This window comes from Vipera ursinii, assembly GCF_947247035.1.
Source record: "Vipera ursinii genome assembly, chromosome: 1".
Taxonomy (NCBI): Eukaryota; Metazoa; Chordata; class Lepidosauria; order Squamata; family Viperidae; genus Vipera; species Vipera ursinii.
The window spans coordinates 227,695,234-227,707,555 of NC_139512.1; the positions used below are offsets into that span (position 1 = coordinate 227,695,234).

The 12,322-nt window shown below is 35.4% G+C and overlaps 1 protein-coding gene across 1 annotated transcript; it reads left to right on the forward strand.

Annotated features, from left to right (window-relative positions):
* The first annotated feature begins 113 nt into the window (after window positions 1–113).
* AGPAT5 (1-acylglycerol-3-phosphate O-acyltransferase 5) lies at window positions 114–12,062 on the forward strand. The gene is made up of 5 exons (XM_083348077.1): window positions 114–245; window positions 1,714–1,875; window positions 4,704–4,827; window positions 6,791–6,998; window positions 8,838–12,062. Exons 1-5 carry the CDS (start codon window positions 155–157, stop codon window positions 8,880–8,882), a joined length of 630 nt encoding a protein of 209 aa, XP_083204203.1. The 5' UTR covers window positions 114–154; the 3' UTR covers window positions 8,883–12,062.
* Window positions 12,063–12,322: the final 260 nt, after the last annotated feature.

Consider the following 12,322-nt stretch of genomic DNA (forward strand, 5'->3'; position numbering starts at 1 on the left):
TGACCGAAGCCACCTCATTGAAGCTCAGTCTTACAACTTGCTTATAATTTAGTTCTCGGTCTTAAAGCTGAACTGTTTAACTTAATAAAACTGTTTGTACATACCAACACGCACACACGCACACACACACATTTATATATATTTAATTCCACAGATGTACCTTGTGATTTTTCCAGAGGGAACACGTTACAATCCAGAGCTGCCCAAAGTCATTGCAGATAGTCAGTCATATGCTGATAAGGAAGGTAAGAGAAATAAAGTGGATTTGAGATGAAAAGACAAGCATGACAGAGTTCCATTTATTTAAATTAGTTTTCTCCCACTTTTCCACTATAAAGCAGTTCTGAAGATAAAGTGAAACTAATAGATTACAAATACTTTACTTGAAATCCACTGTCATGTGACATACATAAACTGTTAAAGCCAAGATTTTGGAGGGTAGTCAGATCTTCCCAAATGTTTTTAAAGCCCCACCTTATGATAGGGGTAGTGCAGTTTGCCCTGATTCTGATAGCATTGATCAATGGCATTGCCTATTTCTGTCAAGCTGAAACCAATTACCATATTTTCTGTTGCAATATCACTTTGAATAGTGTGAATTTGAATAAGGCGACCGTTTCATAGGATTCATTAACTGCACTCATCAAGACCTACCTGTATTCCTAAATCTATCACTCTTAACAGTTGGCAAATTTCTTTGGGCTAAGACTGAGAGATCCTCTCCAACCTATTCTGCTTATACCTCCCAGCCAATCTCTTTTCAAGCCTTCCAAAATTTCAGCTGAGAGGAAGTGCCTTGCATTGCCATTTTGAGAGACAGTTCTAATACCCAATCACCACGCTGGTGTCATGACTGGATGGTCAAAGCATAAACAAAAGATAACGAGGAGATGGTTCTGGAAGCCAAGACTGAAAGAAAAAAATTCTGAATTGAGTTACAGTTTACTAGTTAAGATTGTATACAACACTGTATTTCGTGTAAGCCGCCTTGAGTCGCTGTTGTTAGCAAGTAGGCAGCTATATAAGTTTTCCAAATAAAATAAATACAAAATGTCTAGAAGTTTATAAAAGAGGATATATAAGAAACTTTTTAAGGTTTAAAGAATACATGAACATTTTTGTGGAAAACTAAAGATTTTTTTTCAAGTCTTGGAATTGATAAAGTTGATTTGAAATTAATTTTATGTGCCATGGATACAACACCTGACAATATTTTATATTCCTTTGCAGTTTTGGAAGGCAGTAGATTTATAATTAAATTGCATTCACATGTCACTTATTTATCATGTTCAGATTGGACTCTTTGGATGCATATTTTGTGTTCCATGATGAGGAAAACAATTGCAATTATTAGTTATGGAAGAATATTTTTACCACAACAGCTCTTTTTTGTACAGTGAGTAGAGAACATCTGAGTATCTTCTCTGCAAATTAAATATGTGTCTTGGAGAGATATGGAGGCTTAATGGACTTCTATGAATGCCATGAACTTAAATGCATTTTAGAATAAGCCTTATGATTTACTGAATTCATCCATGATATGGGATCATTTTGCTTAAGGATAAGAAAGAAAAATAAAAACACTAGCTTGGGTCTAGAGAAAATCAGAATCAGTGGTTGGTTTTATAGATGTCAGCTGCAGGATCTACAGATGTTACCATTTTCCTGGGCAACTAATTAAATCTTTTTCACTCTACCTTTCCTCCTGGTTAGGTCTCACAGTATTGAAACATGTGCTTACTCCACGGGTGAAGGCCACTCATGTTGCTGTTGATTCAATGAAGAGCTACTTAGATGCAGTTTATGATGTTACAGTAGCCTACGAAGGTACTGTGGATCATAAAGGACAAAGGAAAGTGGCACCATCCATGACTGGTGAGTAGGTGCTGTTGAATTACTTTTTAACACCTTCTCTTGCCTGATTTAAGCTGGGAGGATCCACATCCTTCATGGAATGTCTACAATATTCAAGATGAACTTTTTCTGTGTCCCAAATGATACACGGTTGGGCTTAGCTTTTTGTTTGACTTCTAAGTTTCCAATTAATGGCTTATTTCCATTTTAGGTTGTCTTTCTACTGGCCGATAAATACATTTGCTTACATAAGCTAGCATTTAACATGATTTGTTGCTGCACTGGATTTTAAACTGGGGAGGGAAACTCTTTGTTCTTTTTTTCTTATACATGTTTTTATATTTTAATTATATAGTTATATCATTTATATTTTATTAGCATAGAGTTACATTAAGAACAGCACTTTACTTTTTAGTGTGCAAAGGAAGACATACTTTGTGACTTCCATGATCATAACAAGCATCACCACATGTGAGGCCAAATGTGTTTCAGATGGATTTAAGGAGGGGAAGGGCAGAAATAAAAGTGAAAATAGAACATTTCATCCACACAGACCAGGCACACTCATTGATTAACTATGTGCCACCAGGTCAGTGTCAACGCTTAGCAACCACATACATGGATATTCTCCAGGTTTTCCCGCCATGCATCCAGCGCTGCTGTAATTGAGTCCACCCATCTTATTGCTACTTATCTTCTTTTTCCCTTTCCTTCCACCTTTCCCAGCATTGGAGCTTCCTGCAGAGAGCTAATTCTTCACAGAATGTGTCCCAAATGGGATAATTTGACCCTGGTCATTTTTGCCTTGAGTGAGATTTGTTCTGTGACCCATTTGTTTCTTTTCTGGACTATAGTATTCTCAGGAGCCTTCTCTACCATCAGATACGAAAAGCATTCAATGCTGTTTCTATCCTGCTTCTTCAAAATCCAACTTTCACTTCCATAGAGTATCACAGAGAAAACCATTATCTGCACACCTCTGATCTTTGACATCTGAATGTATTTTCCAAACTCATTTCTATTCAACCAAGTCTAGTCTGTGGCATATTTCTTTACTGCTACTTCTTTTATTAGTGATAGTAGATCCAAAAGCCATCCACCACTTCACTGTCTTCTTTTGCAGTTCTAAGCATGATGCTATGCCTATTGTCATTAGTTTGGTCTTTATATGTAGATTTACTTTTGTCATCAGGCTGCTTGATTTCACTATTAGAGCTTGCAGATCATGGGCTGTCTCAGCACTCAGAGTATAATATCATCAGCACAACACACGTTATTGATGTTTCTTCCCCAAACCATTCTGCTTTCCTCTACCCAGATAGTCCAACTACATTTTCCTCATTGATATTTCTAACAATGGCATTCTAGTCTCCGATCACAAGCTGCTATATCAATTTCAATTTCAGATTTAATGTCCTATTTCAAATTTAATGTGACCGTTAAACTCATGAACATTCTCTACTTCCAGATCAGTGGTTGGAGCACAAGTTGAAATAATCAAAAATAATATACTGATCAGGTTCAAGAGTTGTCTGCAAAATCTAATTGATGTAATTGTTCAGTGATTGAATTGTAGCCAAATATCATTCTTACTTTATTGTTTCTGACTGTGAAAATGCTGCTCTTCCTTTGTTTTTCATGTCTTGAGTAATACAGTGTAGGATCTCCTGAGAGTGTTTAATTCCTGTTTGAATTTGCTGATATTTAAGTTGTCAACGTTGGTCCGTTCATGTCCTATTTCACTGCGTTGAGCTTTTCTGTGTTCATATCTCTGACATAAACACCCATATTTATCCTTAATAATTGGGGATTTGCCACCAAATTATGGAAGGGGAACATCACAGTGCTGGGGTGGGGAGGGTAGAATAGAAACAGAAAGCTGGAGAGTTGCATATTTGCTGTGGACCCATCCAAGTTACATGTCCTTTAATCACAGATTTATGGACAGTGAAGTCTTGTGTTGTGACTGAATAATGCCCAGAGCAGGACATCAAATAATAGCCATCCCTGTTCTGAGTGCATTGGGGGAAGAGGGGGAATGGATTTCTGATCTTATGAGATATGCAATGAAGTAGCTGGTTGTGTCTATGTGTATGTATGTATACTTGCAATTTTCCCTCAAAAATGTTATTTTCTTGACTTTTCAATATGCTTTCAGAATAGCATGGTATCCTGTTTTATTCTTTTTAAAAATATTGGGATTTTAAAAAATGAATAAACATTTATTCATGTCTACAGTTTTTTGGAAAATAACGCTTTGGCGCAGACTTCTAAGTAAATAAGCATAACTTTGTATTTAACTTTTTAAAGAAAAGAAAATCATTTTTCTATAGGGTTTCTTTAATCTTAAGTATAATGCTCTAAAAATAGATAGATTTTCTGAATATGGAAACAAGGGATTCATTTGAAACAAAACATAGATGCTTTCATTTCATACCAATGTATCCAGGTTAAAAAAAATAAAATATGATGCATTCATCTGAGTCGTCTATTTATCTATCTGGCCACTTCCATTTAATAGATAGAGACGCTGTAAAATATTATTATGTTCTTTTGTATATTTCAAGAAAAAGTAGGTTTCATGTTGTTTTTGTTCTTTATCTCCACCTAAACTAAATTAAAATAACAGTCTTTATTGTCATTTTCATTCAATTAAACCTGTGAGCAATTGCAATATTGTAAAGAGTCATGTGGGGATGTGAGAATTTTTAAGTTTAAATATCCAGACTTGAAACTTGGATCAGTTTTTAAAGATTATTAAATAAATAAGTGAGCCTTTAATTTTACAAAAAAAAATGAAATTAATCATATTATAACAAAAGTATTGATAATGTTCTTTTGGATTTTAGACTTTCTTTGTAAGGAGTGTCCAAGAATTCATATCCATATTGAACGAATTGAGCTAAAAGACATTCCAGAAGAACAAATGTTTATGAGAAGATGGCTTCACGAACGTTTCGAAGTCAAGGAAAAGTAAGTGGTAAAAGACCTGGCTCTGTACCTGAAGCATTTGACTTTCTTTTTAAGAAATAAAGACCAGCTATCTTTATTACTTATATTAATAATAAATGTTGCTAGCTTAACATTTTACAAAATTATGTATGAATTTTATGCTATTTTGCACATGGGAAAATTTGAGTGTGTAAAATAGAGTAAGGTAATAAGATCAGTGGCTATGAGAGTGAGAAATATCACTCAAACCAACATTGTACTATGCTTGTGATTGTAACTATGGATCAATATTGCTGTAAATATCCTTTACTTACAGGCCAAAAAACTCCCTGGTCCAGTTTGAATCAGTTTCTCCACATTTGTAAAACAATATTATTTTATAGATGTGGATATACTGATTCTAATTTCTCTAGGTTTTGGGGTTTTTTTGCCTGACAGTAAGGGATATTTACATCCATATTGATTCAATTGCAGGCTAACCTTCACTTCAAGCTATATGTTAACTGATCTTGTCTTGAATTGCTGTGTATATTAAGTTAGTTGTGACTTATCCCAAGTAAACCTGGGTTAATTTGTTACAATAAATACACCGATACAGCTGAGTTAACACTCCACTCATTTTCATTTGAGTCCATTAGGCAGCTTTAATTATTTATATTTAGCCACTTAAGGAAAATAGAGCTGTGCAGTGCATTCAGAATTGGTCCTTCACAAAGCACTTCAGTAAGAAAAAGGGGCTCTCTTTGAAGAGTAAAACAGCCGTATCCTTTGTGAGACTTATGCAGCTACTTCAAAAAGACATGAACGTTTCCATTGGAATTGCTAACAAAATCTACTCAAGAGATACTAAGACAGGTGGCAATATTATTTATATGTAAGGGTGTAGGTTTCTATATATGTTGTCTATGGCATATTTAAATGTGTATTGTGTATGTGTACACTTTTGAGAGCAAGCAACAAAATTTCTTTTTTAATGTGTGCCAATGTGCCCACAGTAAACAATGAGAATAAAGGTTATCTGTCTATCTATTCCATCCAGGGATTGTGATTGCTTGAACATTTCAGAGAGAGATGCTGATATGTGCTAAATTGCTTTGTATAACATCTCTTTTAATGCTTTGTATAGCCCTATAAATAAGTCTGGCCAAATTACACTGTAGTATCGTGTTTCCCCCAAAATAAGACCTCATCTTATATTATTTTTGGCACCAAAATATGCATTAGGGCTTATTTCCGGGGGAACATGGTATCTGGGTGCCCCACCCTCTGGCATGCACACAAGAGGCGGTGAGCGTGCAGGGGGTGACGGTGTCCAGCAGCAGCTGCAGCTCGCCATCCTCTTGGTGCAGTGCAGCTAAGTCTGAGTGCAGAGGTGGAGGGTGAGGCAGATGATCCTGATGCGCTTTGTCCCACTGTCTCTTGGTGTCCCTGTGGCCGTGCCGGGGCAAGCAGCCATGTAGTGCATTGGGATCGTCTGCCTCCCCCCCATGCCTCTGCGTGCTGCCGTGCGAGCCTCCCGTGAGTCAGGCAGACACGCAGCACATCTGGATTGCCTGCCTCCTCCCCACCTCTGCCTCCACTCTCAGACTTACCTGCGCTGCGCCAAGGGGCTGGCAGGCTGTGGCTGCTGCCGGACACCGTTGGCCTGTGTGCGCTCAGTGCCTCTTGTGCTGGCCACCACCACCTCCCAGGTTTATTTTTGGGGTAGGGCTATATTAGGCCACCCCAAAAAATCAGGCTAGGGCTTATTTTCAGGGTGGGCCTTATTTTCAGGGAAACATGGTAAAAATTGTGCTATTTGAAGATGAAGATTAAAAAGTTCAATCCCTAATGTATGAAAGAAAGAATTTCAGGCCAAAAGTCGTGGTTTTTGGAGGAAAGTATTTGTGATAAATTATCAAAGATAACAAGATAATTGTATTCAAGCTTTTAGCCAAAATTATATGATAAATAAATAATGTTTAAACTTTTTCCTTGCTCCTAGATTGCTAATAGAATTTTATGATGCAAAAGATTCTCAAAGAAGAAATCGGTTCCCTGGGAAAAGTGTTCACTCCAAACTAAGTCTCCAGAAAACATTGCCATCCTTATTATTTTTAAGTGGCTTGACCGCCAGCATGTTACTGACAGAGTCTGGAAGGAAACTTTACATGAAAACATGGATATATGGGAGCTTATTAGGCTGTCTCTGGGTCAGTATTAAAGCATAAAAACTCTGCACTTTCATTCAGTGGCTTTTCTCTCTTGCTTTGCACATCACTTCAAATTCTTTCCTAAATTTATATTAAAATTTTAAATAGTCTTATCAATTGAATATTATACCAACACGCTCTGTTAACCTAATTGTGTTGTGGTGGTTTTGACAAAAAGGTAAATTATGTTTCTGACTTTGCAGAACAAAGAAGATAACAAAGGCTTAGCATATTTTTTTTCTTCCACTTTTCTATATCTACCTACATATAACATACACTCTGTATATTTATACTGGTTCAAATGGACCAGTGAATGGATTTTCTAGCATTATTTTAGATGGAAGTATTTATTTCTGACAAAGTTTTCTGCTTTTTAGTTTATTACAGAAGCTGTTACGTCATAAACTCAAAACCAAGCTGGTTTCTATTGATACCTTCTTCTCTATTTGAATCTAGATATGTTTTTTTTAAGTTTTGAAAAGAAGTTGCTCAAGCACAGCCAGTAAAAAAAGCAGGTGAAAAACTCTTTATGGAAAGATGAGTTTAGTAAGTGAACGAAACTTTGATTCTGTTATGTGGCTAGTTAACTTCAGTTTTATAATTTTTTTTAATCCACAAAGTGTAGTTTTTATTTAAACACCTTGTATTTGTACATGAATAATTATATATTCAAAATAGATAATGCACAACCTGAGGCTCATTCAATTATAAGTTACCTTTGCCAAATTTCTAGAACACTTAAGCTAAACTGCCAGTTAAGAAACACCAGAAAGGTTCATGGATATTCCAAGTTCCTGTTTATCCAGGCTGCTTCATGTACAATCATTTACCTATAAAGGTCTCTTCAGGTTAAGGAGAAAAATATATAAACCAGCTTGTGAATATACCACCTGTGAAACAACAATTAGAGATGGAAAATGTTATTTGTGAAATGAGTATGAATTGAAGTAAGCAATGCTGCTGTGCAATGAAAAGTACATTTTATGGAGATGAGGAATATTTGTCTGTTCTTGCCAAAATACAAAATACGTGCCTTTGTTTGACATGATTCTGAATTGCAGTCTAATTATTATGATTCAGACTTATTTTTGGATAATTTGAATGTTTTTGCACTTGATGTCTGCTACTGATGAACAGGAGATTGAGATTGGGTTTTTGAGCTCTGATTTGAAATATAGAAAATATTCTATTAATATTTTACCTGCATGAGCATATTTCTTGTCACTGTTTGGAGACATGCCAGTATACAATTTCATAAAATTTAGCATCTGTCTATTCTGTATCTAATAGGAAAAGGGATGCTATTTTATACTTGTTGTTTTATACAACAAAAGAAAAAACTCATGATTCCAATATTAAAATAAAAAACACAAAAAGCTTTTTAAAATCTTTCTGAACTTCTCATATCGTTTTTGCTCAAAGTGTTTGATACAAAAGGATCTAAAATGATCAGGTTTGAGTTTTTTTTATAACATTAAATATATTTTACTCCTGTACGTAAAGAAAAACTAATTGTTCTTTATATTTGTCCTAAAATTATATAATGTATTTATTATTCTATAGATGATAATTTTCATCTGCTTCACCGTTTGACTTTTTGTTCTCAGGTTAATGGAAAAATCTAGTAACAAATTTTATGGAAGGAAAGTTTAGAATATTTAGAGTGATGTTTTGTGCCATGTCAAAACAAGCATATTTCAGATGGCTACAAACCTCTCTTGACTGTGTTTAGCCCTTAATGTAAAGATCCAGAAACCTAAAAACAATATTCCTCTCTTCGTCTGTTTTGGTTTAATAAGGCAGAACAGTTAGTTGCAAATTTAAAATTATGAATTTCAGGTCAAAAAGTCTCAGGAGCCACTTCACTTGAGCCTCTTGCAATGATCTGCCCAGAGTTTCTACAGTTCCTTTGACTAAAACAACGGCATATTTAAAAAGTCAATTATAAATGGAGTGAAAGTAGTCTTGTGTTCTGGTTGTTTAATTTTACTGTTTCTGTTTCTTCCTCTTGCTACTTCAGTAGCTAGCTTTTATTTCAGTTGAAGAAAATGGGTACATGATCCCAGATGTTTAGGAAACAGTTAATGTGGTGTGGTGCAATTCAGATTGTAAAGGAGTACCAAAGGCGGTATTGGTTGTTAAGGGAAGAATCTCTTACGAAAAGGTCGCATTATGGAAAAAGTGAGGTGTTTATGGCAGGATTAAATTAAAACATACATTTCCATGGAAACATCTTTCAAAAGATCACTTTTTTGTTTCTGAACATATATAATTACAAATATGATTTGTGAAACTGGAATATTCATAAATAACTGCTATTCTACGTCCATATTCTGTAACACCCATCCCAACATCTGCCCACTGGCACTCCATAATGTCCGTCTGTTGCCACACTCTAGCCCCAGCCTATGGCATCCACACACCTGATTAAATTCCATAATGCCCAACTGCAGCACCGACTAACCCATATTATGTAGCACCCACTCATGGCACTCAGCCGCACACCTGCCTGCCAATTCATAGCTCTCATTTACTAGCCTGCTTGTGCCTTTTTCCACATCGTGGTCACGATCCTCTCACTTAACAATTTTAGCAGTTCTCACTTAACACTAGCAACAGGGACTGCTGGGATTGCTGTTGCTAAGAAATGTGGGCACATGACATAGCACTTTATAATTGCATTACTTAGTGATAAAAATTCCAGTCCCAACTGCTGTCATAACTTGAGAACTACCTGTATAGAACAAAACAGTTTAAAAGTAGAAGAAGAAGACCAGATATGAAAATATAAGTAAAAAGGATAGAATATTACATCATTGTTACCAATATAAACTGTCTATAAGCTACGAAGCAGGCTGTCATTAGTCTTTAGTACTTAACATTGCGACATAAAACTAAGATTCTAAGGGACGTGGACAAAAAGTGAGCTCTATCTAGGTATGCATTTATTCAGAGTTATTCAAGGGTTAACCACAGTTCTACATTAAGGAATGTGAGATTTAGAAAACTTTGATTTTATCCTCCTGTCAGCATAACCAAGTCTGGCAAATTCCAGGAAGGTAGAATCCATTTGATCAGAAAGAAGAGTCTGAATATAAAAGGTATCAGAATGAGTTGGATACTTTATGCCAGGGGTGTCAAATTGCTGGCCCACGGGCCAGATGCATCATCCGGAAGCCACGCCTACGCCATTGCTGGCAATGGCAAAACCGTCCCAATATGTTGCACAATGTCATGTGACGTCGCAAGTTTGATATGTCTGCTTTATGCCTAAGGATTCCAATATTCCTATAAAAACATAAATACAATATAGTAAAATGTATCTGCCTTCCAGAGTAGCTGATTAGCACATTTAATCAAGCCAGTGTTGAAGCTTTCCACAATTTGGATACTGCGATATAATTTAAATGTTTTGTTGGTCTGAGAATATAAGGTTGCCTGCACAGGAAAACATTCTGGGCAGGACAGACTGGTCTTGTCACTTTCCATGTCCAGAATGTATGCTGTGTCAGAATTCCCTCAGCTTGTTCATACTCCAAGGGCAAGAGTCTCTTGAAAAAAGCCATAAAAGTTCCATTTATCTAGGAAGCATCCTTTTCATCTAGCATTACAATTATCTGCTAGTGATAGGGAGCTCAGTCCTATGGAGAAAAATAAAGTTCACCCAATACATGAAAATTAGCCAGATCTTCAACTCCATCTTAATTGAACCCCTGGAGGGTTTTTCTTAATAATTTAGATTGCATAATTTCTTGCATGACACTTTTTATACTTAAGTAATTGTCACAAGGACCAAACTACATGCCATGCAAGAATTGGCCACATGCTTTAGCAATAAATATATTTGGAGTGGGGTAGCTGGAATAAATAAGGCTTCTCTTATTCAAACTTATGTCTAGAAGTCTTGACAAAATGCTCCTACTGACTGCCCATGCAATGGATTATCAGTTCTACCCAACAATGCAATCTCTCAATAGCAAGGACCTTCTATTTTATATGCACACCAAAATAAAACCTGTGATTGACAGACATCTTGGCTACAATCAAACATCTGTTGGTTTAAATGTTGACACATAGCACAGAGAGATGTGTTGCATTGGAGGATCAGAATAGGAAGCCATCTCCACACTGCTATGGCATTTGTGCCTATGATTGTGCAGACATGCATCAAATGAACTTTATAAATTACAGGTAGTTCTCAGCCACCATATCCAATAATATTGATAGTCTTTCTATTATATCAGTAGCCAAATAGGAAACAGAGCAAAAAGATAGTGGTGATCTGTTTGCAAATCTGGGGTCATACTGTCTTTCCAACATCAAAAGTTGGATTTTGGATAATCCCATGGCCAATAAAATTATAACTCATAATAAATTCCAAATTTGCAAAATGTATTCACAGGTAAAGCATTATCCATAAATCATACCGATCATGTTAATACCATGTTAACAAAGCAGAGACCTTACAAGGGAGCTTAAGTGAGAATATTGATACAATATTTTAGAAATATGCCTTAAAATGTTCCCAATAATTAAAAAAAAACTACACTAAGTTCTTCACATTTATGAGTCATGAGCACCATTGTTTATTATAATAAACCAAAAATCCTGGTTTACAATTTTGTGATAATATGGTCACATTCTACATCTATCCCAATTTTTTAAAAAGCAAATGCTGAATGTGTAGTAACTTTCCATTAAAATAAAAAAAACCCTTAATATAACAAGTTCTAGTTAGTTTCTGCATATAAATTATGATGGGCTTTTATACAAAACTATGCAATATTTTATGCTTTTGAGTGACATCTAAATGGTGTGAAATATTTTTTTTCTATCAGCATTCTGTTAACATTGTTTTGAAACAATACTGTTTCACTTGAACTGATATTTGTATATTTCTATTTACTTGCATGATACTTTTTATACTTTAGCTGCATCGTGGTTTTTCTATTTTTTTAAAACAACATGTTCATATATAAGGAAAAAAATGAAATATGACTGTATTGTTGTTTGTTGTCTTGGTGTGGAATAAGATAGTATTGTTTAAATAAACAAGTAAACCAATATGTATTTGTTTATAATTACTAGTTTTTTATGAAATGATACATTTCTTAGCACATAATCTCAAACCAGCATTGGGTTTAATTTGCTTTTGGTACACATCCAATGTTTGGGGGAAAACCTCAATGTTTCATTTTTGCTATAAACTTTCCATTCAGTGGTGGCTTCCTTTGGATTGCTGGTTGCAATCTTCTTAATGGAAGGAATTTCACAAATTCTTGCTCAGTCTAAGGGCCTAAAATAGGGTGAATATTTTGTTGCAC

Bases quoted from the DNA above. Each gene is read 5' to 3' on its own strand.
- AGPAT5 (XM_083348077.1), top strand. From the start codon at position 155: ATGTACCTTGTGATTTTTCCAGAGGGAACACGTTACAATCCAGAGCTG. The intron at 246-1,713 runs GTAAGAGAAATA...CCTCCTGGTTAG, and splicing joins GTCATATGCTGATAAGGAAG to GTCTCACAGTATTGAAACAT. The intron at 4,828-6,790 runs GTAAGTGGTAAA...CCTTGCTCCTAG, and splicing joins CGTTTCGAAGTCAAGGAAAA to ATTGCTAATAGAATTTTATG.